This window comes from Mauremys mutica, chromosome 4 (genome assembly GCF_020497125.1).
Source record: "Mauremys mutica isolate MM-2020 ecotype Southern chromosome 4, ASM2049712v1, whole genome shotgun sequence".
Taxonomy (NCBI): domain Eukaryota; kingdom Metazoa; phylum Chordata; order Testudines; family Geoemydidae; genus Mauremys; species Mauremys mutica.
This window is the reverse complement of record NC_059075.1, coordinates 42,736,472-42,761,951: the sequence shown is the minus strand read 5'-3', so window position 1 is coordinate 42,761,951 and position 25,480 is coordinate 42,736,472. Positions and strand designations below refer to the sequence as shown.

General features: G+C 50.5%; 3 protein-coding genes across 9 annotated transcripts in view; 1 reads left to right on the top strand and 2 right to left on the bottom strand.

Moving 5' to 3' along the window:
- Positions 1–1,705: 1,705 nt before the first annotated feature.
- ACYP1 (acylphosphatase 1) lies at positions 1,706–5,106 on the bottom strand. 4 transcript variants are annotated; one of them, XM_045012318.1, is made up of 4 exons: positions 4,987–5,106; positions 4,611–4,616; positions 4,478–4,576; positions 1,728–3,214 (listed from the first exon to the last, which is right to left on the bottom strand). In XM_045012318.1, the coding sequence occupies exons 3-4, from the start codon at positions 4,559–4,561 to the stop codon at positions 2,999–3,001; spliced, it is 300 nt and encodes a 99-aa protein (XP_044868253.1). In that variant the 5' UTR covers positions 4,562–4,576; positions 4,611–4,616; positions 4,987–5,106; the 3' UTR covers positions 1,728–2,998. The 4 variants fall into 4 exon arrangements, with proteins under 4 accessions (XP_044868252.1, XP_044868251.1, XP_044868254.1 ...); XM_045012317.1 differs by lacking the exons at positions 4,611–4,616; positions 4,987–5,106 and adding an exon at positions 4,735–4,850 and having other exon boundaries at positions 1,706–3,214; positions 4,448–4,573; XM_045012319.1 differs by lacking the exons at positions 4,611–4,616; positions 4,987–5,106 and adding an exon at positions 4,735–4,813 and having other exon boundaries at positions 1,727–3,214; positions 4,478–4,573.
- On the top strand, positions 5,097–13,115 carry ZC2HC1C (zinc finger C2HC-type containing 1C). 2 transcript variants are annotated; one of them, XM_045012314.1, is made up of 3 exons: positions 5,097–5,227; positions 6,777–8,061; positions 9,445–13,115. In XM_045012314.1, the coding sequence occupies exons 2-3, from the start codon at positions 6,784–6,786 to the stop codon at positions 9,706–9,708; spliced, it is 1,542 nt and encodes a 513-aa protein (XP_044868249.1). In that variant the 5' UTR covers positions 5,097–5,227; positions 6,777–6,783; the 3' UTR covers positions 9,709–13,115. The 2 variants fall into 2 exon arrangements, with proteins under 2 accessions (XP_044868249.1, XP_044868250.1); XM_045012315.1 differs by lacking the exon at positions 5,097–5,227 and adding an exon at positions 5,490–5,707.
- The window catches only part of NEK9 (NIMA related kinase 9), a 36,757-nt gene continuing 24,216 nt past the window's right edge, over positions 12,940–25,480 (bottom strand). For 2 of the 3 annotated variants that reach the window (XM_045012309.1, XM_045012311.1), the window contains 7 exons: positions 25,082–25,243; positions 24,440–24,610; positions 23,017–23,076; positions 21,150–21,340; positions 16,918–17,082; positions 15,960–16,172; positions 12,940–15,480 (listed from right to left, as the gene is read on the bottom strand). In XM_045012309.1, the coding sequence (XP_044868244.1) occupies positions 15,358–15,480; positions 15,960–16,172; positions 16,918–17,082; positions 21,150–21,340; positions 23,017–23,076; positions 24,440–24,610; positions 25,082–25,243 (1,085 nt within the window). In that variant the 3' untranslated portion in view covers positions 12,940–15,357. The remainder of the gene's footprint in view (positions 15,481–15,959; positions 16,173–16,917; positions 17,083–21,149; positions 21,341–23,016; positions 23,077–24,439; positions 24,611–25,081; positions 25,244–25,480) is intronic. The other variant, XM_045012310.1, reaches the window with a different exon arrangement.

Genomic DNA, 25,480 nt, shown 5'->3' with positions numbered 1-25,480 from the left:
AAAAGAAAATCCAAACACAAAGAACAAAAACAAGCTATCAATGCCCAGCACAGGGAAAGCACCAATTGCCAGTAACTTCAGCAATATGTACTGAATGCCACCAAGAGTGAGGCTCAGAGCCCTCTTCACATCATTGTTATCCAATAAACTTATTTTGCTGTTCTTCTTTCAAGTGGACTCAGGATATCCATCCTCACCATGGCCAGACAGCATCTATCCTCGGAAACACTCCAACATGTACCCAGCTGGGAAGATGCAGTTGCCATAAAAACCACACTGGCACATGGGCTGGCTCAAAGGTGGTGGTGGGGTGTCTAATAAATTAAGCTTTTCTTTCTATTATAATTATTTTATACCATATGGGTTCATTCATCACCTGTTGGTATTTAGCAGGATGTACACTTTTCCCTTGAACCTCACATCTACATGTTAGAGTGAAGAGGATTGGAGAAGCACAGGTCCCCGTCCTGTGCTAAAAGCAGAGGAAAGCCCCTCTCCTTTCTCTTCCTTGGGAAGCAGCATTCCCACTTAGCTCCCATCCTCTTTTGCAGGTACAGCAAGTGCTCCCCTTCCTATTTCAATCTACTTCAACCATGGCCCAGATCCCAGGATTTAGCCTAGTCACAGGTGTCAGTGCAATCACCTGTCCACACTACAGGCTGCGATCAACCGGCTTTTCAATTTGGGCAGGCCTAGGTCACTCACCCCAGCACCTGCAAAAGGTCCCCACTGAGACCGAGCTGTCACACAGGTGCCCGTGTGAAGCACGTTACAGCTCTGGCTCTCTGCTGGGAGAGTCTGATGCCCAGTTTCGCTAGGGCACTGCCCAGAATGCTGGGCAGGGAAGGAAGGGAAACAGTTCAGCCAGCCAAGGGATGAAGTCTTTCGACTTACAAGCAACAGGCCCTTAAAGGAGCCCGCCCAGATCCCCGGGCGCAGCAGGGTGAGGGAGCTATGCCAGCTCAGCCCTGGCCAATGCCAAACAGGGGCCTCCCAGTCTCTCTACCACCATACCAGCTCAGGGAGGCAGCTGCATTTTGGTGACTGAATTAAAATGTCCCCGCACAGTTCCCCTGACTCCCTCAGAACCCGTTGAGGGGGGAGGGGCCCCCTCCACACTAAGGGCCGGGCGCGAAACAGACCGACCGATCAACCGCCCGCCGCGGCCTCTTTTGCTCGCAAGGTACAAGTCCCAGACTCGGTCCGCGAGAAGGAAGGCGGGGACAGAAAACCCTGTGGCACATGCGCAGTGAAGATATGTGGGGCCGAGGGAAGACCCACTGCAGGCCGGAGGTGACTACAATTCCCAGCATATATTGCAACATGATTCAGTGCATGCTGGGAGTTGTAGTCTTTCTTGAGGGTGGCTCCTTCTGTCGCATTTTGTCAATTGAGTGCCGCCCACTGGCTCCTCTGACATGGGCAAACCACGCACCATATAGTCAGTATTGTTCAGTGGGGCATGGTCAGGGTGTGTGCCCAAGGTTGTCCACTTTGCTTTCCTTACCATCCCCTAAAGTCTCATGGATGCAGCAGCGCCTCTAGGAAAGCTGAGCAGACAGCAGATGGCAGGTGGCATGGGAAATTTGGTTGGGGTTAGAATGGCATGGTGACTGATGCCATATAAATACCTAGTAAGCAATCAGGATGTTCCCTTGAGAGTGCAGATGGGTTGGAGGTCACTAGCCATATAGGGCCAGAGAGGCTCATTCCTTCTGCATTCCTGATTCACTTCTTCCTCTCCCTATGTTAACACTGACTGGAGGCCAGCTGCCTCTATGCTGGTGTGCCTCACATGGTAGTGTACCAAAATCTCAGCGAGAGCAGCATACAGGGTCTACTACACAGCAATCTGGGCTCACACAAAGAAGTAGTGGGCAGGCTAAGTTTACTGAAAATGGGACAAAAAAAATCTTATGTTTCAGAATAACTGGATGAACTAATAACAATAGTATACCATGATTGTACAGGGATGCATGCCAAAAATAATAGTAATATGGTAACCCTAAGAAGCCGGTCCTATTTCAAACCCATTATGGCAGCTCCACCTGCAAAATGAGTTGGTAGGTCTACCTGCTAATAGCCAAGTGCCAACATGACAAAACCACCATCACTGCTACAATTGGTTTTAATCAACCACTTTATTGGCAGTCTCAGTATAGAGCCTAAAGGCTGAATCGGCTACACAGACTAAATTTTCCTCTCCCTCCTAGAGAATTAGCATCAAGGCATTGGGCATACTGTGCTACTACTCTACCACAATCTGAGGGGACAGAGAGAAGACCTCAATTTCTAGGGATTTTGGTCTTGTACCAGCCCTATATTCATTCATATATTGTGAAAAACATCACAAGCAGCAGCAGCAGCAATATCCCCTGCTGGCTGTGTTGCTGCAGTACCACTAAAAGCTTTCCCAGCTTGGCCAACCGTCACCCAAAAACATCAATGATGCTAGTGTGAAGTACACACAAGGCACCCAATAGAATAGAAACTGTCAAATACAGTCATTGCTGGATGGAAGATAAAACAGCTGTTTCTGAGAACTGGAAACTTAATAGAGAGAGGTAAATGATTCTTTAACAGTATTTAATATTAGAAGAAACCAAAATTCCATGGTTCTGCCCTTCAAGGTATCAATTCCAAGGCTGGTTATGTGACTTTTGTGAACTAGATGGGATACTATACTGACTGTGTGTTCTCTTATACACAAAATGAGTTTGAATGGTTGCAAATAAATTCAGATATGAGAGGTTGGGTTTCCAAACAATCTCTTTATTAAAGGCAGTCTCACCCTCCAGTCTGCCTGTTTTCCTGCCCATGGCATTCAGGAAGATTCAGGGTTAAATACTATAACAAACAGACAATAAATTAGAACAGTAACAAGATAAAACTAAGGGCTCTCTGTTTTTGGACACTATCTGACTGAACAAGTAAAGGTTGGTGGGGAAGTTTTTGAGAGCTCAACTCCCTCCTCAGTGCTTTCTGTCTTTCAGTCTAGTTATTTCACAATGCTGAAGTTCCTGTACTCCAGTGCAACAATCTTCTTCTCATTGTGGAATTCTGCTCGGCTGATGTGGGATTTGGGGCTTCCTGTCTTCCTGAGCCATTCCTGCAGCTCCCGTACCTTGACACTGGGACCTTGGATTTGTCCTTGCACAGTGCCATCTTCGGTGTTTTGGACCCAGCCAACCAGCCCCAGCTTCTTACCCTCAGCCTAAAAAGGAAATGTGAGATGAAGATGGGATTAATATGAATTGAACGCAGACCACAGACTGGCATCTTTATATAGGAATCAGTCCCCAGGGAGGACCATGGGAAAGCCATCTATAAGAGAGATCCCATGGAATAGCCATACAGAATGTACTTTGGGATTAATCCAGTTATCCACTGTAACACCTTTACATTGACCAGCACCTGCAATACATCCCTTGAGTTACCCCCCCTAGGGAATACAATCCAGGTGTCACTGGCAACAGGCAGTGTGAAGAGATTCCAAACAAAACACAGCTGTGGGTATAAAAGCCATGATGCTAGTGACTCATCAAAGACTCTCCTGACTCAGTCTCAGCTGAATTACTTACAAATGACCCAGAAGCCTCACAAAAGCCTCTGGGACCTTTGATGGAAAGAGTCTGAGATGGAGACCATTAAGAGATCACAACAGAATGTTGACTGACCAGGAAGAGGGTAAGGTGACTCCCCAGGATGGGAGGTTCCAAAAGGAAAAGACTTCGACTTTGAATGTTAATGTTTTTCATTAAAGTACAAAATGTAACTCAGATTTTGTTCTCTAGGGGAGTCAGCAATACCTAGACCACTCCAGTCCCAAGAAATACTCTTACTCTAGGAGTTGGGATTTAATGGGCTGTATTTATTTAGTGAGACAAGTCCTCAGCAAGTCACAACCCAACACCTAGACCACCCCAGTCCTCTCCCGCAAAAAGTGATGGATCCAGAAGGCAAGACTGGTGACTCCTGCAGCTACCCCAAAAAGAGAAAACATACAAGAGCAGTAGGGGGAAAACAGCAGCAGCTACAAGGCAGATGGGGCCAATGCCAAGTTGGGAGAAGCAGCTCAGGCCCAGCCAGGGGCAGCTCCAGGCCCCAGCACGTCAAGCACGTGCTTGGGGCGGCAAGCCGTGGGGGGCACTCTGTTGGCGCAGCGAGGGCGGCAGGCAGGCTGCCTCCGGCGGTTTGCCTACAGAGGGTCCGCTGGTCCCGCAGCTTCGGCGGACCTACCGCCGCGGGACCAGCGGACCCTCCGCAGGCAAACCGCCGGAGGCAGCCTGCCTGCCGTGCTTGGGGCGGCAAAATCCCTAGAGCCGCCCCTGGGCCCAGCCTGTGCTGAGATTCAAATACAGATGGGAGTTGAGTACAGCCTGGGCCCTGGTAGTGACTAGATCAAGATGCCTGAGCAGCCCCATCGTGGCTGAGCCGCCAGCCTCACCCTCTGCTCCAGCATTTGCAGCAGACACACCTGGGTGTACTTGCGGAAGAACACTCCTTGGACCTTCCCAAAGACTTCATAGTCCACAGAGATGAGGCTGTCGCCCTCAGTCATAGTCACGCCAGCCTGGTACAAAAACAAAGCGGCGACTATTAGCAGAGATCCAGGGGGATGCCGCCACCCTCCTCCCCCACGCAGGGAAGACGGGCTTCCCGCAGGGCCCCACTGCGGCGGCATTGCAGGGCTCGGGAGGTGGGAGTGGGGAGACAGGCAGGCAGGAACCGCGCCTTATATGGTGCCTACTGTCCCAGGACCCGTGCCCAAGGAGGAGCCACTGAGCAGCCACCCGGCGCTTCCAGCAGACAGCGGGAGCTGCCCCCGCTCCCCGCCGTGCCCTGGAGGCGGGGTCACGCCTCCGCCAGCCCCCCGGGCAGGTGTCCCGCCTCCGCCCACGACCTGTCCCCATCAGCAACTTCACGAATAAGCGGCAGGGCGGGGAGACGGGCCCGATCCCTTCGGGCGCGGGTCCGGCCGAGCTCACCCGCAGCCAGAGCGAGAACTCGCGCTGCCCAACGGCTGTGGCGCTCCGGGTTTTACCGCCGTCCGGTCATAGAGCCGGGAACAGAGCCGCCCCAGACCATAGAGCCGAGTGCCAGAGCGGCCGACTCAGCTGGAGGCTAGAGCGGCCCCGGAGACCGCGTTGGCGTGCTGGTTTCCAGGCAACTGTAGTAAACAGGCGGTGCGCAGCGCCCGGGCCGCCCAGCGCGGCCGGAGGCCCAGGTGAGGATGGCGGTGACGGGGCGTTTGTTTCCCCGGGGGTGCGTGACGGCAGCACCTCGCCCGGGGCGGGACGGGACCTTGCCCGTGCCCGGGGCGGGGGGTTGGCTGCCGGGGTGTCGGAGCGTGTCTGGACAGCCTCGCTCGCCGGAGGGCGTTTTCTGTGGTGCCGAGCACCTCCCGACCCCCCTTCGCTGACATGGGGATAACGGGTCCCGAGCGGGGCCGGGCCGGGCCGGGCCGGGCCTTCCCCACGCGGAAAGGAGGCAGGGCGCTTTACTTAAGGGCCTGGTTCAAGTCCCAGCTCAGCAGCCACCTCTCGCGGAGCAAGCCGTGACTGGTCTCCGCTGACAACGCTGCCTGTCTCAGCAGCAGGGGCACGGAAATATCCCACCAAGGAACGTGACCTCATTGATTTTCACTGCCTGGGCTGAGAGAAGGGCAATGAAGGAAACAATCATCAGCATCAACTGCACTTTGCAGGTGCTGTCAAAATTCATTCAGCTTTAGCAACCTCAGGCTGTTGGTTAATATAAGGAAAAGTGTGTGTGTGTTATAACAATAAATGCTGTTTAGTCTGACAGAGTCCCTGCAAACCTGCCCCATTCTCAGCCTTGTTTGCAATGTGCCACTTAGAGAGGGTTTGGTGAGTTCTAATATCAGCAGAAGGCTATAGCCTCAATTTCCTGGTCTCAATGGAATAGACTTCCCTGCTGGCTGAGCATGTTCCTTCTGCTTTCATAGCATGACATTGCACAGGCAGGGATGGTTTTAAACCATCCCTCGAGCTCCTGCTGGGGAGCGGGGTCTTGGTCTTGCCCCACTCCAGGCAGGGAGCAGTCGGAGGCTACTCCACGTGGCTCCCAGAAACAGCCATGTGGCCCTGCTCCGGCACTCTAGCTGGGGTGCAGGGTCAGGGACTGCTCCATGCGGCCCCTGGAAGCTGTGGCTCCTATGCACACCAATGGCCCCGCTCCAGTGGCCCTCTCCGGTGCTTCAATGGGAGCTGCAGAGGCAATGCCTGCAGATGGGGCAGCATGCCTCTCGCACCCCTGAGCCTCTCCCCATGCCCCAATCCCAATCCCAATCCCCCTCATGCCCTCCAAACCCCTCAATCCCTGCCTGGAGTACCCTCCTGCACCCCAAACCCCTCATCCCCAGCCCCACCCCAGAGCCTCCACCCCTTTCCACACCACAACTCCCTGCCCCAGCAATGATCCCCCCTCCTGCCCTCTGAACCCCTTGGTCCCAGCCCAGAGCACCCTCCTATACCCCAAATTCCTCATCCCCAGCCCCACCCTAGAGCCCCCTCCTGCATCCTGAACTTCTCATTTCTGGCCCCACCCTGGAGCCCACACCCCCGACCAGAGCCCCAACCCCAATTTTGTGAGCATTCATGGCCCACCATACCATTTCTATTCCTAGATGTGGCCCTCAGGCCAGAAAGTTTGCCCACCCCTGCTCTAGAGTATAGATTTTGGGAGAGGAAGCCCCAGCTTGGGAACAAACATGTCTGTAATGTCTTTGTTTTTGCCCCAATGTTCTGCTGCAGGCACTGAATGGCTCAGCTGCAACTGGCTGTGTGTCCACCTGTGGATTCTATGGTGGCAGCTCCCAGTCTTCCATTAACAGGGCAGAAGAGATACCATCCCAAGGCCCTTGGGCACCAGTCCCGGCTAGAACACCTGAAGAACAACTTCCAGCAACAACTCTTGCGCGACAAGGAGGAGAAACTGAAGGGTCTTTGCATCTGCAAAAGTCGGAGTTATTCCTGCTCTCTCTCTTCTGGGAGCAGCCAGCAGGACTCTGGACAGGGAGGCTTCTACTCTGCTGGACCCCATAGCCGGTATCTCACCAGCCAGACCAGTACTTTGCCCTCCAAGTGGGCAGCCAGGCGGAGAGAAGGGGTGGATCGATCCTACCCTCTGAAACCAGTCTTTCACCGCAAGGCTGAGAGCGTTCCAGTGGTCAGCACAAGTCAGCTCAGGAGCTCGTCACCCATGGCTGAATCTCCCAGCAATAGCTATAGCTCAAAGAAGAGAGGGAAGTTGCCAGCAGCCAGGGCCCAGCCAGCTGTATTGCCATCTTCTTTGGCAGCAGAGCAGCATAAGCAGTCAGACACCCATCCAAGCAGAGCAGAGTTGGGTTACATCCAAAGGCTGGAGGCAGCTGGGCAGAGCCTGGAGGAGGAGATCCGGAGGAAAGAGGCCCTCCTCAGGGAGAAGCTGAGGAGAACAGAGGAGGAACTCAGGAGGATCCAGAGAGAGAAGCAGCAGGTGGAGGTGGAAGAGAGAAAGGAGAGAGAGGGTCTGAGGATGCAAGAGAAGAAAGCAGCAGGGCTTTCTGGGGGGAACATTTTCAGGGCTACAGCCAGGCCCAGTGAGGGGAACTGTGGTTGGGAGCAGTCTCCAGAGGGTGCCATGCCCGTGCCAAACAATACCCACCTTCCCCATGTGCAGGGCATAGAGAGACTCAAGAAGGGGCGGCTGGTGGCCAGCAACAGCAAAATTCAAGAGCACATGGCTTTGGAGAGCATGGCCTCCTGTTCAAAGTTGGTCATGAAACACAGCCAGGGTCCACCTGCAGCAGCCTCCTCAGAACAAGATCCTGCAGCAGAACTGTTGCATTCACAGGATCCCATTGTCAGGGAGCAGGGGGAGCTAGGAGAGTGTGGCTTCTGTGGGCGTAGGTTTCTCCATCTCCGGCTGGAGAAGCACATGAATGTTTGCAGCAAGAGCCAAGGCTCCAAGAGGAAAGTATTTGACTCAAGCATGGCGAGAGCCAGGGGAACCGAGCTGGAGCAATATCAGCACTGGAAGGGCAAAAACCCCACCCAGGTAACATGCACTTGGAGGCAACTGGCTGGCCTGGGGGAGGGTCAGTCCTTCCTCCTTGGAATTCTCTTTAAGAAGCGTGGATTTATACCTGTTTTAATAATACCTACTCCATTCAGGCCCACTAGAATATCGCCAACTTTAGGGGATAGGCCAGCAATGAGCCCATGCACAGGACCCGGCATTAGAAGGTTTTAGGTGCTTGGTTTAGGACACCGACGCTTCCTGGAGATAGTCACCTGATCTCCAAAATAATGAGGGGGTATGAAAGAACTTGCTCATAGGTAGGGCCCTACTAATTTCACAGCTGTGAAAAATGTGTCATAGGCTCTGAAATAAGCCTTTCCCCATGAAATCCAATCTCAGTGTGCTGTTTGGAGTGCCCCAGCTGGGGGCTGCTAATTCAGGCTGGGCTGGGGAGGGATGGAACTTGTCCTTCTCCTGCACAGCTGCTCTTGGTGGGGAGATCAGACCCATGTCCAGAGGCAGCACAGAAATAAGGGTGGTACACCCTCACTTCTGTACTGCACCTATGGGAGTTGGGCTTGAGGCTCCTGCTAGGGCAACCATGGCTTCTGCTTGGCATACCCCCAAATTGGCCTGGGCTCCTGGGCACAGTTAATCTACCATGGGCCAAGACTAGCAACTAGGAGATCCTGACTGGGGCACTCCCAGAAGCAAGGGGGAGATCAGACCCACCTCCACTTCCCATAGGTGCTGGAACAGGGGTGCTGCACCTGCTGGCTTAAAGTGGTTTCCATCATTTACAGGGTTTACAGTTTTGCTTAATGGCTCTCAGCACCCCCACTATAAAAATTATTCCAACACCTATGCCACTTCCAGGCCTTTTACACTGTGCAAGGGGTAGAATCTCCTCCCACTGAAAGGGGCTCAACCCACTCCCACCAGGCTAGGATGCTCCCATCAGGGGGCAACCTCTTAGTGTTGGGAGGGGAGGGGGATGTCTGCTGTGCTTAGGTTGAGGGAGCTGCAGTATAATTGGAGCTGCTATTGGGGGCAGGCTAGAACCTGATCTAAAAGCCTATTGTTAAAACAAACCAATGGCAATGGGAACATCAGCTTCCCTCAGCCAAGCTCCAGCAGCCCCTGCCTGATGTATCTTGGCCTCACTGCTGCAGGCTCCCTTTAAGTGGCTACTTTCCCCTGCTCCTCCTGGTGACTGATGCCTTCCCTTGGCAACCACCATCTGTCTCGGCTGCCTTAAAGGGGTGGTACCAATCTGGGGGTTTGCTGAACTGGAGGTGGGTTCAGGGCTGAGTATGGGGTTGGGCCCTCTATGAGAAGATGGTGAGTAAAGGTAGAACCTGGAGCCAGCCCAGTTATAGCTCCTGCCATCTATACTAACCACTCTTCCCCCTTGTGCAGAATGAGCCACCCAAGAACAACTGGAGACAAAAGCATGAGTCTTTCATCCGGACCCTGCGCCAGGCCCGTGAGATGCAGCATGTGATCTCCAAAGGGGGGAAGCTTTCAGACCTGCCCCCACTGCCCCCTGTAGAGAACCCAGACTATATCTCCTGCCCCCACTGCAACCGCCGCTTTGCACCCAAGGTGGCTGAGAGACATATTCCCAAGTGCAAAACCATCAAGAACCGACCCCCCCCACCACCACCACAAAGGAGACGTTAAGGATGACACACTGCAGTGAATCCCAGCTCTCTCTCTCTCAAATTGGCTTCCGTCTAGAGCAAGCTTTGTGTTCTCACCATCCCCCAAGCAGGCTGCTAACTTTTAAGATATCCCCATGTAAAGTGAGTAAGGAGCTCAGACCCCATGAAGAGAATACTAAAGTGCTTGTATTTTGAGCTGCAGCCAGTGGTTCCTGAGTGTGTGCAGATAGGTCCGTGAGAGTTTAGGCCACTACCCTACTGCTGCTGGTTCCCATCCCTTCCCCTTCTACAGCTCTTCACAAAGAGTTCAAGTTCTCTTGGTTGAAGAGATTGCTGGGTCTTGGTGTGAGTGGGAGGAGATTACCATGATGTCCCTTGTGTATGGAATGGGGTTGTCGATGGGACAGCAGCAAGGGAAGAACCACCATGGCTGGCTGCTCCTCAGAATCGTGATTAGCTGCTACGGGCAGGTGGTGGGGATGGAAGGTTGAGGGCTCTTTCCTCTGATATGAAGTAATACAGTGTGGGGCAGAGGTCATCCAGAGCTCGCAGATGGAAAGAAGCCCTTTAGTTAGGCACCAACCATGTGCTCAGCCTTGAACCAGCCACACAAAAATACCCCTATGCTGCTGAGCTCAAACTGATATTTGTATGTTAGCACCCTGACTGTGCTGAAGGAAGCACCTGCCTGCAGAACAGCCGGGGAGTGGGCTAGAATTCTACTGCTGTTTAGCTGCAGATGCTGGCACACGAAAGCCCCCAAAGATCAACTCTCCAGCTTCATCTGCCAAGGCTGTGTGGGGCTATATCTAGGAAGAGGGGGTGGGAAGGAAATCTCAGCTCCTGCAGTAGAGAGGCCTTGTGGGGGATGATACAGTAGTTTGGATAAGTCAGGAAAGGTAGTTTCCTTGCAGAGAGTGGGAAGATAAATGACATTAGCAAGTTAGAACATAATGTACAAACTACAACTTTCCTTCCCCCTGTTTCTAACAGCCCCTGGAGGCAGAATCCAGAACTGCTTCCCTCTCTCAGCTGCTTTTTGTGCTCAGTCCTGTATTTTCTGCATTGGTTTTGAGCTGAACAATGAAAACTGAGCAGGCAGGCTCATTCCATGCTTCTCCTGCAATAGCCCACAGGAGGATTTATTTAGCTTGTTTCCACTGGAATTCATGAAAATCCTGGGACTGTTTCTATTGGACTTGGGGTCAGTAACATTTTGCTTTTCAACATCCAAAAACCTTAATTTTGGGCCATGTTTGACATAGCATCTCTAATCAGAAGAGCAGATTGGGGAAGGGGACCCATAAAATGCAGCTTCAGCACAAGAATTCCTTGTGTCAGAAAGCTTGCAGAGGAGCTATGCACGACCAGCCTCTTACTAGTTGGAGAGGCACCTTTCATCCCAAGTGTGCTTGTTCCAGCATCAACTGTGGAATAGTAAAGACTCCTAGAGCTGGGTCAGGGCCTTTAGGTGACAGGGTGACTGTTACAAAGGGATTACTTACCAGGTGCATGAACTTGGACTCAGATGCAAGGTTCTTTCCAGTCTCAGTTTTCCATGGAGAGCATCCAGGCTGGCAGATGTCTTTAGGCCCCATGTAAGTAGCAGGTTGTTCAATACTAACGAAGCCCTAGCAGTTGGGTCACAAGCAGTGTAGGGATACCAATGGAAGAACAAGTAATTAACGAGAGGAGAAAATGAACAAAAAAGCCCAGTAGCTTTTTCTTCAAGGCCCACGGTGATCCTGCCCCAACGCAGCACAGCCTGGGGAAGATACACAGGGGCCAGATTTAACTAGGCTTAGTCAGAGGCTGGATATGTGGAAATAGTCCTTGACTGTGAGGTGTGTAATAGTCTCCCAAGGAAGTAGGAGACCTCCTGTCCTCAAGATAAGTGAGCAAAGCCACCTCCCTTGGGACACTATGGTAGTGCTCAAAGACCCCAATTAGGGTTAAAGCTGCATGGTTCTGGGCACTGTACAAGTATTGAAGAGTTTACAGCCTAGGAAGAAATATTAAAATCCAGACACAGGGTCTGAAATGGGTTCAACACATGCAGAGTGATCATGGGAGGCTGGGCACATGGCTTAGTAACTCCATTTCTGGTTTTATTGTGGGATAGCAGTGACGTCACAGGAAGGCAGGAGAGGAGTAAATAGCAAGAAAATGGGAAAGGGGGGAGAGTGGAAATTCATCTGAACTGATGGATAAATTAATGTTTAAAATGAACTAAACATGAAACGAGTTTAAGAAAATCAGTACAGTAACCCCTGTGATGTGTTTATATTAAATCTAATTTTACACCATCCTCACCCTGTTCTTAATGTGCCAAAGGCTGTTGGTGTCTGCATCACAGAAGTCAGCAGGGGAAGTTGGTAAGGACAATGGAGCTTTTAGCTCTTGGGAAGTTGTGGGAGGCAGTTAGGGATTGTGGGATAAACACATTAACTGCAAATTTCTGCTAAAATTATGAACAGATTAAATAGCTAATGTTGACATTGAAGTTGTAGGCCAAATTGTCTGCTGGGGTTACACCACTGAAGTCAGTGGAATTATGCCAGGAGATAATTGGTTTGCCATCTTTATGTTTCAGAGTCAACAATGGGCAGTTCACTGCTCTTGTTGAGCTATTGTTTCAGTTAATCTGCAGACTCAGGCAGGCACACAGACACCACAGAATACAGGTGGCCCTGATTAAAACCTCCAGAGAAGCAAGGGAGAATCAGAGTTTTTATGTGCTCTGTACAGCACCAAGCACAATGGGACCCTGATCCATGACTCTTAGGTGCTCTGGTAATGCAAATAAATCATCAGAACTGGCAGCAGTGCCGCTTATTAAAACTGCTGACTAAGTGACTCTGGGAGACTTAACACCCAGTAAAAGCTGTTCTAAGAGAACCAGGATTTTGTTCCTTTGGAGCCCATCTCTTCCTGCTGCTCATACCCCACATGGTACCATTGGAGCTGTGGTAAAAATGGTATCCTCATCAGGAAGAGAAGCAGCATCAAGAGACCAGGTCTCTCATGGAACACACAGCGTCTTTTCATGTAGATGTCCCTAGTAATGCAAAACTTGCCACTTTGTCACAGCAATGAACCTTCCCCTAAGCTGAGTGCGTGCACACTTTCCCCACACCTCTTGGTGGAATGAGAACACAGGAGACCCTGCTCCAACAGGAACCTGCCCTGAGCCGAGATTCTGCCTGGAGGAGAGGTGGGAATATGCACAGAGTCAGGACACGCTGGAGAATTAGTTTAAACATTTATTTAAACAAACTACAAACCACTCCACTCTTTATTCTTTCAAAGAAAGACAATGACAAACTAGTTATTCTGCCAGTGTCAGAGCAGGCATAAGTCGTGTTCCACTATAACAACTCAGCAAAACTAGCAAGAGACTGACATATGGAGCTAGCAATACAAAAAGGGGAGAAGTAAAAAGGGTTTTGAAACTGTTCAAAGGCACTTCTGCCCACTTGCCCTTCACTTTCCAGTCCAAAACATGGTGCTGGGTTTAAACTGCTTTTTTGGTTGCATAGCTAGCTGGTGTGAAAATCAGTGGTCTGTAATAGGCACCACTTGGATAGCGTGAATCCTCTAAGGCACATATGAGGTTGTGGAGCACAGGACACTTTCTGCCAGGGATCTGAATCCTCTACTAGATCCAAGGGGAATCCAGTCTTCCCAACTGCAGAGCATTGAGAAATGAGGATAGCAGTGCACTGCAGGAGAGCGACTCCCATCAGCTTGGTGCTTGCTTATTGGACATGGCTTAGGTTTAGCACTTCACTCCTTCTCAAAGCCACTGCTGCAACATGACAGACTCCATCTCCACTGCAGCAACAGAATTCTTATGCTGGGACTCCTAACCTGAGAACTGGCTCCAATACATATGGGAGAAGAGAGGGTACAGTCACCAACAGTAACCAAGCAACCCTTGAACTCCTGGCATTCAAGACCCTATGTTGGGGCTGTCTCCCTCCTTCCCTCCCTACAACAATAAGGACAGCCAGATTGAGGTCTAACTCTGCCCAGGTTGCTGCCCAGAACAGACTGCATTTGATTCAGCTGTACGATACTACAGTGATAGGCACGAGAGAAGATCCTAAAAGAGCACTGATTCCAAGCATGACACTTTGGCATCTGTCCCCAGACAGAGGATTTCATCAAGAAAAATGTTAGCACCCTTAAACAGTCCCCACAAGGGAAGAAAAGTCTAAGGCAGGTGAAACAGCTCTCATTGAAAGATTCAAGGCAACACTAGAGACACCCTGGTGATGGGGACAGTTTTAGGGATAATGAAATCACAGTCCCACCCCACTGCACAGGAGGAGAGGACTCTGCTTCCTAGAAGCCCCACCCTGGGGAAGGGGTGAGGGACTAGCTTCCCCCTAGAGGCCCTTCCCAACCCAAAAATCCACCCCAAGTCAATTAGCTAAACAATTTAGAAAAAATCTATCTCATTCCCTACTAGGATATGGGAAAATCCCAAGTGTCAGGCCACTTCAAGTTCCTTAGGAGAGAACCTGGTGCAGCTAGAGAAGAGGTGAGCTTTAGACCGAGGCCTAACCATATACTGCCCTTGGGAAAGATACATTCTGTGTGCACTGCAGTAGAGACCCATGCTGAGAGGGCAGCTGTGCTCCCACTTTGTCAAAACAATGGGGGGGGGGAGAAATACTGACGAGGCCGACACCAGCATGGAGACTGTGTGCCAGCCTATTGTGAGGGATAAGTAGAAGCAAAGCCAGAAGCAGCAATGGACTCGCTCTGAGAAACCAGACATGACAAGAGGAGCTCTGGCACCCAAAACTAGCTGAACAGATGGAGTAATGAGTGTGCTACAGCCTGAGATCCAGACACACCTTTTCTGGTTAGGAAGCAGCTGGTCTGAACTCAAGAACCCTATCTCAAGCAGTTCCCTCTGCTACAACTGGAAACTACATCCAATCTCCTGTTTGTGCAGTGCTTGGAGGGTGAAAAGCACTAGCTGAGTGCTAGGCCCTCAGAATAAAGCATTTAAACTTCATCTGTAGGACTAGGGCACACAGCTGTATGGCCAAAGGCTGCACCTCAAGTCAAGGGCATGCTTTCTATCACCATCTCCCCACTGCCTCCAGAGTAAAACACATTCAAAGCTTTGTTTGCCCGTAAGCAGTATTGAGCTGTCCCACGGGCTAGGGCCGTCCGTTGCCATAACGGCTAGGAGCAGCTCACAGTTCACCGCTCTAAAGTGAAGGTGGGGAGTTAAGAGTTCAGCCAACTTCCGTTCTCAATGGTTCTCTTTCTCTCACCTAGAGGTGCAGTGACTAATGCTGGGGTCCCAAGGGCAGCTCTCAGGAAGCAGTGAAACAAAAGGGCCACAAGCTGCTACTGGAGCCATCAACATGATGGGTCCAGGATCGTCTTGCCTCAAGGGTAGGATTGATGGATGAGGTACAGAGAAGAGCTGCTGCTGCCATAATCACTGAGCTGACCATGGCCTGGAGCTCAGGGCCTTGCCCCTCTGAAAACTCACTCCTAGACCATATCACCAAACGTACATGGGTGTTGCTCTGGAGCCTCCGCCCTTGCTCCTTATCTGCGAGTGACCTGAAGCCAGGAAAGCCGCTCTCTGCATTCAGTTAGTGTGTTGTGAAGTTGAATGGACCCCAGCAGGCTCAGGAGACTAGAGGCTGGAGCGGCATGAGTCCGTTCCCAACAGACACCAGGAATCTGAATCCAAGTCAGTTTTTGGATCCGTTTCCATCTCTTCTTTGGCTGTCTGGGTTCCTTTGGAATGAGCCTGCAGCTGTCCAAACAAAACAGTCAGTCACTCCCAGAACTCAGCTGCTGGCCATACACAATTTGCTGGCTACTCCAGATGCAAGTTTCTACCATCACAGAGAGAGCTACTATGGCAATCCCAGCCAGGGCACACTACATCTAACTGCTCCCCTCTTCTTGGACAGGAGAAATACAAGTTGCCTAAAGCCCTTTAGGCACTGAAGTGCCTGCTTCATGGCTGTATTACTATTAAATTATTGCCATAGGATAAACTAGAGTGTCTGCAGTTGACAAAGAGCAACAGGCACAAGGAATTTTTACCCTACACCCCTCTGCTCTGTCCCATCTACTCCTGGCTTAAGAGATTTGAGTTTGATTAAAAGCTCCTCCTCTCCTCCCCCAAATCCAGCCAGAGCCAGGATCAAAGTTCTCTACCCCCACACACAACTTCCAACGGGTGTGTGGGTTCTCAGCCTGAATGCCCCACCCAAGGAATGTCCTCACCTGCTGCATTCCCTCCGTCCCCCTGCAGAACCTCTGGAGCTGGGCACTGAGACGACTGGTTTCCTCCTGCAGCTTCTGTTGATCAGCCAGACACTGTAACACCAAGCCCTGCAACCGCTCCACCTCAGTTTGCAAAGTGCTGCACGCACAGGCTGAAGCTGGAGATGCTGCCTTTCCCTCTACACAGGGCAGGGCTGGAGTTGAACACATTTGCTGCAAAGAAAGATGGGGGAGTGAGTCTGTATGTGTGTGGAACATGTGAAACCTCCCAGGCCAGTGGCTGCCTGTGCCATGGTGAGAGAGAACGAGGATGGCACCACAGCTGCTGAAGTTGCAGATGTTCAAGCCCTAAGTTCTGGATCCTTGGGCAACCAGGTGAGCACGATATTAACCCTTATGTTATTCACTGCCAATTCCCCTGACCCCAAACTTGGACACACCTTCCTCCCTCTCCCTCTTTGCAGCTGTTGTCCCTACCCGCTTGTCATTCTGAGATCCTTGTTGATGCCTCCCCACCCCAGCCTGATTTCCCAGGTGAGTCGGGAATTAGCACCTCATCTAGAGATGGCAGCACTGTAAACTCCTGTATAATTTCCTGCCCTGTCCATGCTTCCCAGGTTCCTCCCTCCCACTGGAGTCTCCCAGCATGGGGTTAATATTTCCCCAGATGCGTTAGCTGCATTTTTCCTAAGCTGAAACTCATTTTATTTCCTGCCCATATGTCTACTGTCTCTTGGATTTCTTTCCTCTCACTGGTATTCACAACTCCGCCCAAGTTAGCATCAACTGTGATCATCATTAACATGCCCTTTTCCACTCTCATCCAGACCATCAATTAGCCTGACCCAATGGCCCCCACTAGACCTCCCCACAACTCAAATGTTACCATTTATGCTCCCATCAGCTCTTAGTCAACCATCATTCATTGTGGGAGATGTGGTCTTAAGATATATGTTACCTGGGGCTCTGTCTTGGGCTTGTTGAATTCAGCAGGAGCATCAGAGGCCACTTTGAGTCCTTGCAGTTCCTGATAGGGAAGTGTCTCCTTTTCAGGCTCTGAAGAGTCTGTGCTCATAGGAAAGGGGCTGTCAGGCATGGGGATGAATTCAGCATTCTCCAGTTCCTGGACACACACAGAAGCAACACTGTGTCAGAGATTCCTCATGCTCCCAAACACCCTGCATCTCTTCAGCCAGGACACCAGCACCCTCTTGTGGTGGAAAACAAGACTATGGCTTAAGGGCTCCTCACACAGCAGACCCCTTGCTTGAAGTCAGACTAGCAGCGACACTCTCCACTGGATAGTAGCCTGGCACAGCACTAGGCTCTCAGATCTTCATTGGGGTGAACGCCACACCATTTCCTGGTGTGGGCTGGTTGGCAGACAGGTCCTGTTTGTGTGACCATTTAGGTGTGCAACAATTCTCCAAAAAGGGCCATACTAATGTACTCACCCTACACACACCCACACCATATAACTTGAAAGCTTATTTTATGTATGTTTAGATGAGGCATAAAATGGAGTAGTCAAGTGGTGCCGTAAGCCTGTAGACAAGGTAATACACTGGTACCTTAAAACAAAAAAGTGTAATTTTCTGCACAGTTCCAGAAACACTGCAACAGGACCATGAGTACAGTTTTTACTGTTTAACTTAATTTCAGCACCTTAGTGTAGTACTTATTGGTCAAAGCTACCAAACAACAATGTATTAAAAGATTTTTTAGTTTCGCATGGGCAAGTATTTTTTTCAGAAATGAAGCTGTTTAGAATGTGGCAAAAAAGGTGAATATCAATATCAAAGTATCTTACAAGTGATAATAGTTTTCTATACCTTCAATTGAAATTTGCAGACCAGATCAGTCTCATACTGAAGGTTTTGCACCGGTAGAAGCAGATTGCATGCCTACAGTTTGTGCTGCATAGTGGGTACATATAAATGTATGTGAATTCCTAATATTATGCTTCTCCATCTGTAAGCTATTGTACATATAATGTAGCATCTAGTCTGCCTGGTAAAATATTTAAATTTGTAATTATCTATGCATGCAGTACTTGCATTTGAAATATTCTAGAAACTGGCTTTTTAATTATGCAGGGCTCAGTGTTAGAGATGATAATACATAGCGCCATAATATAAATATGCAAACGCTATGGGAGAAAGAAGTGGCCTAATGAGAAGTAATGAAGACTTCTGCACTGAGCATGTTACAACTCTTATCAACATCATCAACTATATGACAAACCCATTTGACCTGAATCACATCCAGAGGAGTTTATCAACATATTTGCTAGACTGCATGTAAAATCAGGTGTACAAGAGTCTACTGAAAACAGCAGATGTTGGTGAAAAACAAATAGAGAGACGTATGAGAGGGGCACTTGATTCTGACAGGACATATCTTCTTCAGCTCAGTCAAGAAATCTGGCATCAAAACATTTGCTGACATGGCCAAGACCACCACATTTATGTCAGGCAAAGGAGGGAAACTTGAAAGCAGCTATTAGTCCTGAAATTGTTTTCTGCAGAGCCCAGTCCTTAGCAAGATGCAGAGATGATGTTTCAATGGCAACTCTTCTTGGTCACCCAATAGGACCTGTGCCTGTGCCCCTCTTCCATGCTGATGAAACAATGAAAAGAACAGATAAAACTGAATTAAAGCATCACCTGGAAGCTCAAGATGAAAGACTCTATGAGCAAAGAGCATACAACAAAGAAGCCAGAGATGCCATAGCTGTCATACAACTGATGGCTGGAGACTAATTCTACGCATTCGATGAATTACCTGCTGAGTACTTAAGGCAGGTCCTAAAAGGATTTGACAAAGCCAATTCTGTAATCAAAGTCTTTGACAGATATGGCAGGAACTTTGTGAAAACTGCTGACAGACAGTGTTGGACAGGATCTAAGGTTGGATGCAAGAAATACCAGGTGATTGGTGGATCCCCTGTGCCTCCACGGAAAATTTTTCTAAATATGATATCCAACAGGCAGTCACTTTTAAAATTCCTCTATGAATATAGGGTTAAAAATGCACCTGAGCATGTAGGAGCACACCCAACACAAACATTCCTTTTTGCGGGAGGCCTTTCTGATGGTGAAATAAGCAAAGTCCATCACCAGTAGAGGGTTTTGAAGTAGACCAAGACTTATACAGTACTCAAGAGAAAGAAGACACAGATACTTTTGCATGCTGTATGTACCAATATAGATTTTGGTTCTCTGTATGTCAAAGGAACCATAATAAGGTCACCTGATACACAAGTTTTGATCCTTGCTGTTCATTGCTTTCCAAAACTGGAACACATAGGTAACATGTAGGTACCATTACCATTATCAGCACAACGGACAAGCACTGCTTCATATCTGTGCATGCAATTTGTGATGCATTCACCCTGACTTCTGCAACACACTTCCTGCTGTACATGTATTAACAGGATGTGACTCTGTATCAGCCCTGTTTAGTATTTAGAAAAAATTGGTACCGTACCACTTCAGATATAATGCCAAATTGGGAAACAGTGACGGAGAAGCTGCAATTTCTGCACCAAAGAAGTTGGTAGCAGTGCTGTCTGACCAGCATAAGAAAGAAAAAGAGACCCATAGAGACCCGAATTGCTTACGCCTCAATCTAGGCCTGAGGACAGTTCTGAAAAGCACATCAAAAGAGCACCTTGGCAAACAAATATTTGAATGTCTCCACAAATCGGTAAACCAGCTATTGGATCACTATTGCAATGCAGAGGATGAACTACTGCCTGTACTTTTCAAGGACCCAATAGCAGCTGAGCTTCTACAAGACCTTATTTGTGCCTGTACCAGTAAAGGTTGTTGCACAATCTACTGTGTCTGTAGTCAGAACAATCTTCCCTGCACAGAACTGTGTATAAGCCAAGGCAACAAAGACTATGTTATCCCATGCACTGTTGACAGAGATCATAATGATGAACAAGATGTTGACTAGAGATGTTACCAGCGCTATTACATTTCAATACCACCTGTCAAAATGTGTTGTTAGATTTTGTTTCACCTTTAGATTGATGTTGTGATGCTTTGGGTCCCAAAGAAATTGAATTTTATGTCTTGCAATAATACCTAGAGTCATTAAACTAACAAATGTATGCAAATATTTCAAAGTGGTCTGTAGCAGGGTGGTCACCTGCTTCCTGGTCTGGAAAGGGTTACAGCCAATCCTGGGAGAGGGCTGGGAGCTAAAAGCTAGGCTGATTAGGGAAGCAGCCACAGCTGGGCCAGGGCCCAATCAGACCTCAGCTGACCCTGATAAAAGGGCTATGAGCCAGGCACTCTCCCTCCAGCTGGGGAAGGACCTAGCTGCCTGGGAGCTGAGGGTGCAGGCAACAGAGCAGGGCTGGGGAAAGGTGAGAAGAGTCCTGCCTGGCAACTCCCCAGGCTGCAGGCCCTGTGCAAGGCCAAACCTGGTACTGGGGTTGCAGGAGGCAGCCCGGGGTTAGGCAAAGGCAGCAGGTCCAAACCCCCTCTTTGCCAATGATGAATGGCTTGTACACTGCAGTCTGCCCCAGTGAGCGGGGGCTAGATGGAGACTGGCAGTAGCCATAGACTGAGGCGAGGTGGGGATAGAGGATTAGGGGTTCCCCAGGGAGGGGAGACCCAGATCTGTGGCAGCAGTACCCAAGGTAAAGGGGCACTGAGGTCTGGGAGGGACACGGGGGCCAGCAACAGGTGGGACACCAGCCAGCAGAAGGCGCTCCAAGGCTGGAAAAGCTAATTTCCTGGACAACCAGCAGGAGGTGCCGCACCGGTGAGTCGTCGCATTGCTACATGGTCATTTTGGTGTCATTGTTTATCCCATTTCTATAGTAATGGCACCACTTGACAGCTCCACATTGTACCTCATCTTAAAGCAGACGTGATAAGCTTTCAAATAATGTATGAGGTGTGTGGATGTACATAGGGTACATTAAGTTGACCAAACCAGTCCATGTGTCTAATTCCAGCTACTACCACAGAACAAGAAGTGCAGAGAAATGGCAATCTGGTGAAGAGGAGATCTCCTATGCCCTCTGGTGGGGAAGAAGAAAGGCTGCAGACAGTTTAGAGAGAAGCCTCTTGGAGCTTCTCTTGCTGGCCCCTTTGAGGAAGAAGGGGCAGCTTGTTCTCCCTTAACCGTGATCCCTGGGATTTTAGATAGATTAATGAGGCAGTTTGTTACCTTACGCAGCCAGCCAGGGCAGGAGCTGCTGTCGGCATTGCTGTCCCCCATGGCCTCTGTTGCACTGATCCAGCCCCCCATTCCACGGTCTGCTTCCATGGTTCCCCGAAAGCCTCCACTTGGATCAGGGGTTTCAAATTCCCGTTCATTTTCCTCCTCCTCTCCTCCACCAGTTGTGGAGCTCTGAGCCACTGGCAGACAAGAAAGAGAAGCAGCAACCTTACACATTTCACTGGCTCTATCTGTTCAGGGAATGCAGCAGGTGCTGGATCCCAGATGAGCCAGATAAAAGAGAAGGGGAGGTTATCCCCCTAGAAGCTACTTTAACTGCAGAATCCTGAGGGTGAGTATTTGCCTGGACTGTGTCTCCTTCCAGCTATGTAATTCATAAAATACCATGCCACCCTCCCCAAAAGTGACCCTCTACCACCCAGTCTTGCTTCCTGGCCCCATCTCTCCCAACCCAAAGTTCCTGGAGTGACTCTAAGATAGGTAACCACTTCCTCATCCATCAAACTGCCTCCTGTTACATAAAGGGACACTGACGACAAATGCCTGGACAGATCAGACAGAAGAGTTGACTGCTTCACCCCCTCTCCCCTCCACTATCTCCTTGTCTCCATCTCTGTAGATACTCATCCAGTCCCACCACCTCCACAAGCATCCAGTCCAATCCTATCAGCCTGCCCTGCCTTCCTAACCCTTCTAACACAGTCTGTTTGAAAGTTAATGAGGTCATTGCCACTTTGCGAGTTACTGAACCACTGGCACCCCAGGCTAAGCTAACTAGACACAGACCTCACACTGTCCAGCTCCCCCACCAACAAGCCTCTGATCTTGCCCTCCTTCAGTCCATCCAAAATGTTTCTGCCAGACGTTTCCCCTCCAGCAGCTGTCACCATATCACCTCCCCACTCACTTCCCTCTATTGATCTCCTCTTGCCTTTCACATCAAGTTCAAGCATCTCATGTTAAAGGCCCCACACAGTTCAGCTCCTGCCTCCATCTCTTCCTACTCCTCTCCCATGCTGTTCAGATCCTTCCCCTTAGGCTTGGCCCTTCCTCATCTTGTGCACTAGTTGGCCTCCCTCTCTTTATTCAAAGCCCCTCACATTCTTCTTTGAGGCCTTTCAAAGATAGAACTGAAACCCTGTGACAGGACCAACTGCATCCACTCTCACAGTGCATTGGTGCAAGGGCCATGTCTGAAAAAATACAGAGGCCTGAGCCAGTTGGACACAGATACCATAATTCATACCTAGATACCACAGTGACTGGATAAAATAATAGAACCACCCTGCACAGACCATGCGCCTTCTTGTCTGCACTCAGTCTAACTCAATCTGAAAGCCCCCTACTGGGCGGGGACTTCAACATGGAGTATACAGACGTTTACATTTCTGCTGCTTGGCTCTCACATTTGTTATCTCCAGGGCCTCCTGCAAGGACCTGAGGTCTTTGCTCCTCAGAAATTTCAGCTGCTCTAGTTTTCTCAGATCTCTCACTTCTAGAGGGTTTGAGTGGGCTGAAACCTGGTTTGGTTAATAAGGACTGGTTTTGCTTGCACCTAAGCAGACGTGTCGCACTGTGCTAATTGAGGCAAGTAACCTCCTATAATCATGCTCCTCACAGGTACTACAATACTGGAGAGGGAGGCAGTCAGCTGGCCCCAGTAGGGAAGGAGACCAGGAAGCCCAGTAAAGACAGGAAGCAGTGACGGTGGGATGGGTAATGACTGGCTCTGAAAGCCCTTTGAAATGACCCTGCACATGTCTGAACCTTTCCAGTGTGCATCAAAGCTGCTGCTGCCCAGGAACCCCAGCTGTGGAGTGACCTACATGGCTTTTACCCAGGGCTGATTACTCACCAGTACCGATGGACAAGCCACTACTGTTGGATCGGATGGTTTTGGAATTCAGCACCTTTTCTATGGAAAGAAAGAATATCCCTTCGGTAAAGGGGCTCAGTAGTGAGGCGGCCTGGCTCCCAGCCGCACCTGAGACGGCCGAGCCAGAACAGCCGCCGCAGCAGTGGGCGGAGCCACTGCTGCCTGTCCCTGCCCCCCGGAAGTCCAGGGGCGGGACAGGAAGTATAAAGGCCCGGCCCCAGCGCTCAGTTGCTGCCTGGCGGCCGGAGAGGACAGACGCTCCTGACCGAGCTCCTGCTGGACCGAGCCTTCCCCGAGCCCGGTTCCCTGAGGAGGACTGGCCGAGCCTTCCCCGAGCCCAGTACCCCGAGGAGCGGTTCGAGCGTCCCCCCGACCCGAGTCCTGAGGAGCAGCCCGAGCTAGCCGGCCCTCAGCACGTCGAGGAGCCCATGGTGTGGGACCCAGCGCCGGACACCAGAGATGAGCCGGTACCCATGGAGGGGGAGATGGAAAGTAGCCCGGGGGTAGCTGACCCCAGTCTGGCTACAGCAGACTGTGAGCCAATGTTGGTGTGTTGCGGTCAGGACCCCACCAGCACAGCAGCAGACTAACTGCCACTGTTAGGGCCCCGGGCTGGGACACAGTGGAGTGGGTGGGCCTGTGTCCCCCCTGCCACCCCACTCATGGGTGGCAGTCTCCCCCTCACACCAGCGCTCAGACATAGAAGTCTGGACTTACCTGCTGTTTGCTCAGCTCCTGACTGAGGGTCTGAGCCCCTGAACTATTGTGGTTGCTCAGCTCCTGACTGAGGATCTGAGCCCCTTGAACTACTGTCTGTTGCCCTGACCTGACCTAGGGCTGGGCTTCACTAACTGCTTGTTTTGCTCAGCTCCTGCCTGAGGACCTGAGCCCTTGAACTACTGCTTGTTGCCCCGCCCTGCCTAGGGCTAGGGCTTTACTGACTCTGTTTGCTCAGCCCCTGCCTGAGGGTCTGAACCTAGAACTGCTGTCTGTTGCCCCGCCCTGACTGAGGGCTTGGGCTTAAATTACTGTTTATTTTTGCTCAGCCCCTGCCTGAGGGTCTGAGCCCTTGGACTATTGTTTGTTGCCCGCCCTGACATAGGGCTTGGACCTTCGGAGACTGAACTACTGATTTAGGCCGTGTAGTGAGGCAGCCTGGCTCCCGGCCGCACCTGAGACGGCCGAGCCCCCCACACCAGACTCTTACAGGCTCTCACAAAGGTGGTACAAATCAAAACAGGACAAAAACCAGTGTTTCAGTACTGGGACTGACATGAACTCGCCAGTGATCTTGATCCTCAGAATGATCTTGACCCTCTCTCCCAGTAAGCCCATGTTAGTGAGTATTGAGTTATCACAACAAATGTCCTTGGAACAGCCCCTGTCCCTGAATCACACTCACCAACAATGAGAATGGTGTGCCAGCCACGGCAGGACAGATCTGGAACGTGATGCAGGGACCCAAAAATGGGCCGAGGCCATGAAGTACAAATATCGGAGCCATGAGCTCTCTCTGTCGGTGTCATTGCCAGACGTCCATTCCCACCATTGCCCCAGGCAAAGATATGGTTATCTAGGAAAAAACTGATCCATCAGCCTGAACTTAGAAACACCTCATTACCCTTCCAGGGGCCCCACCACCCCTCACTTCTTTACCATAGCTACTCCGGTTCAAGATAGACAGGGCGTCTAGTCCACCTGCTACCAACTAGCCATTGGAAGGCTAAAATTATGTGTAGTGAAGTCTAGCAGCTAGTCTCCAGCCCACCACTTGGTACCCTATGGACAGCATTAGCTAAAGCTTTGTGCTGCCCTACCCCACTGATATGGCACCAATCTGGGAAAATTTCCTTGTTCCAGTCACAGCCTTTCAGAGCCTGACTGTGCCAGTGCTAACTGCAAAGATGGCAGCCTTTCTGTGCTGCCCTGAATGGCAGAAGATACAGGAAATGCTTCCATTGCTAGATGGGAGCCAAATGTCAAACTATTCTGCAGACCCAGCCTACAGGAGGAGTCCACTGCAGCCCCACAAATGCCCACTCACCGTCAGTAGCAGCTATGGTGAATTCATCTCCACATGAAACCCTGATCACCTGCTTACCCCCAAGGGGGCCTCCTAGCAGGTTAATTCCCAGATGCTTCTTATAGTCGCCAACACCCAGCTGTCCACACTTGTTGGAGCCGAAGGTCAGCAAGCGTCCCCGCTCTGAGAGGAGGAATGAGGAGAGTCATGGTAGGTACCCAAGACAGGAAGCAGCCATGCAGGCAGAGAGAATTACTAGCAACAGCCCATGACCAAAAAGGACTCAGCTAAGAACTTGGTCATGCTGGAAGGGGGCTATTAGCCAGTGATAATTGCTTCAACCCAAGAAAATCCCCCAGCCATTCAAATATCTCTTTGCCTCCCACCTTTGACTCTGGATCCCGTGACTCCTCCCAGTCC

Bases quoted from the DNA above. Each gene is read 5' to 3' on its own strand.
- ACYP1 (XM_045012316.1), bottom strand. From the start codon at position 4,684: ATGCCGCCGCAGTGGGGCCCTGCGGGAAGCCCGTCTTCCCTGCGTGGG. The intron at 3,215-4,477 runs GTGTGTCTGCTG...TTTCCTTTTTAG, and splicing joins TCTTCCGCAAGTACACCCAG to GCTGAGGGTAAGAAGCTGGG.
- ZC2HC1C (XM_045012314.1), top strand. From the start codon at position 6,784: ATGGCTCAGCTGCAACTGGCTGTGTGTCCACCTGTGGATTCTATGGTG. The intron at 8,062-9,444 runs GTAACATGCACT...CCCCTTGTGCAG, and splicing joins AGGGCAAAAACCCCACCCAG to AATGAGCCACCCAAGAACAA.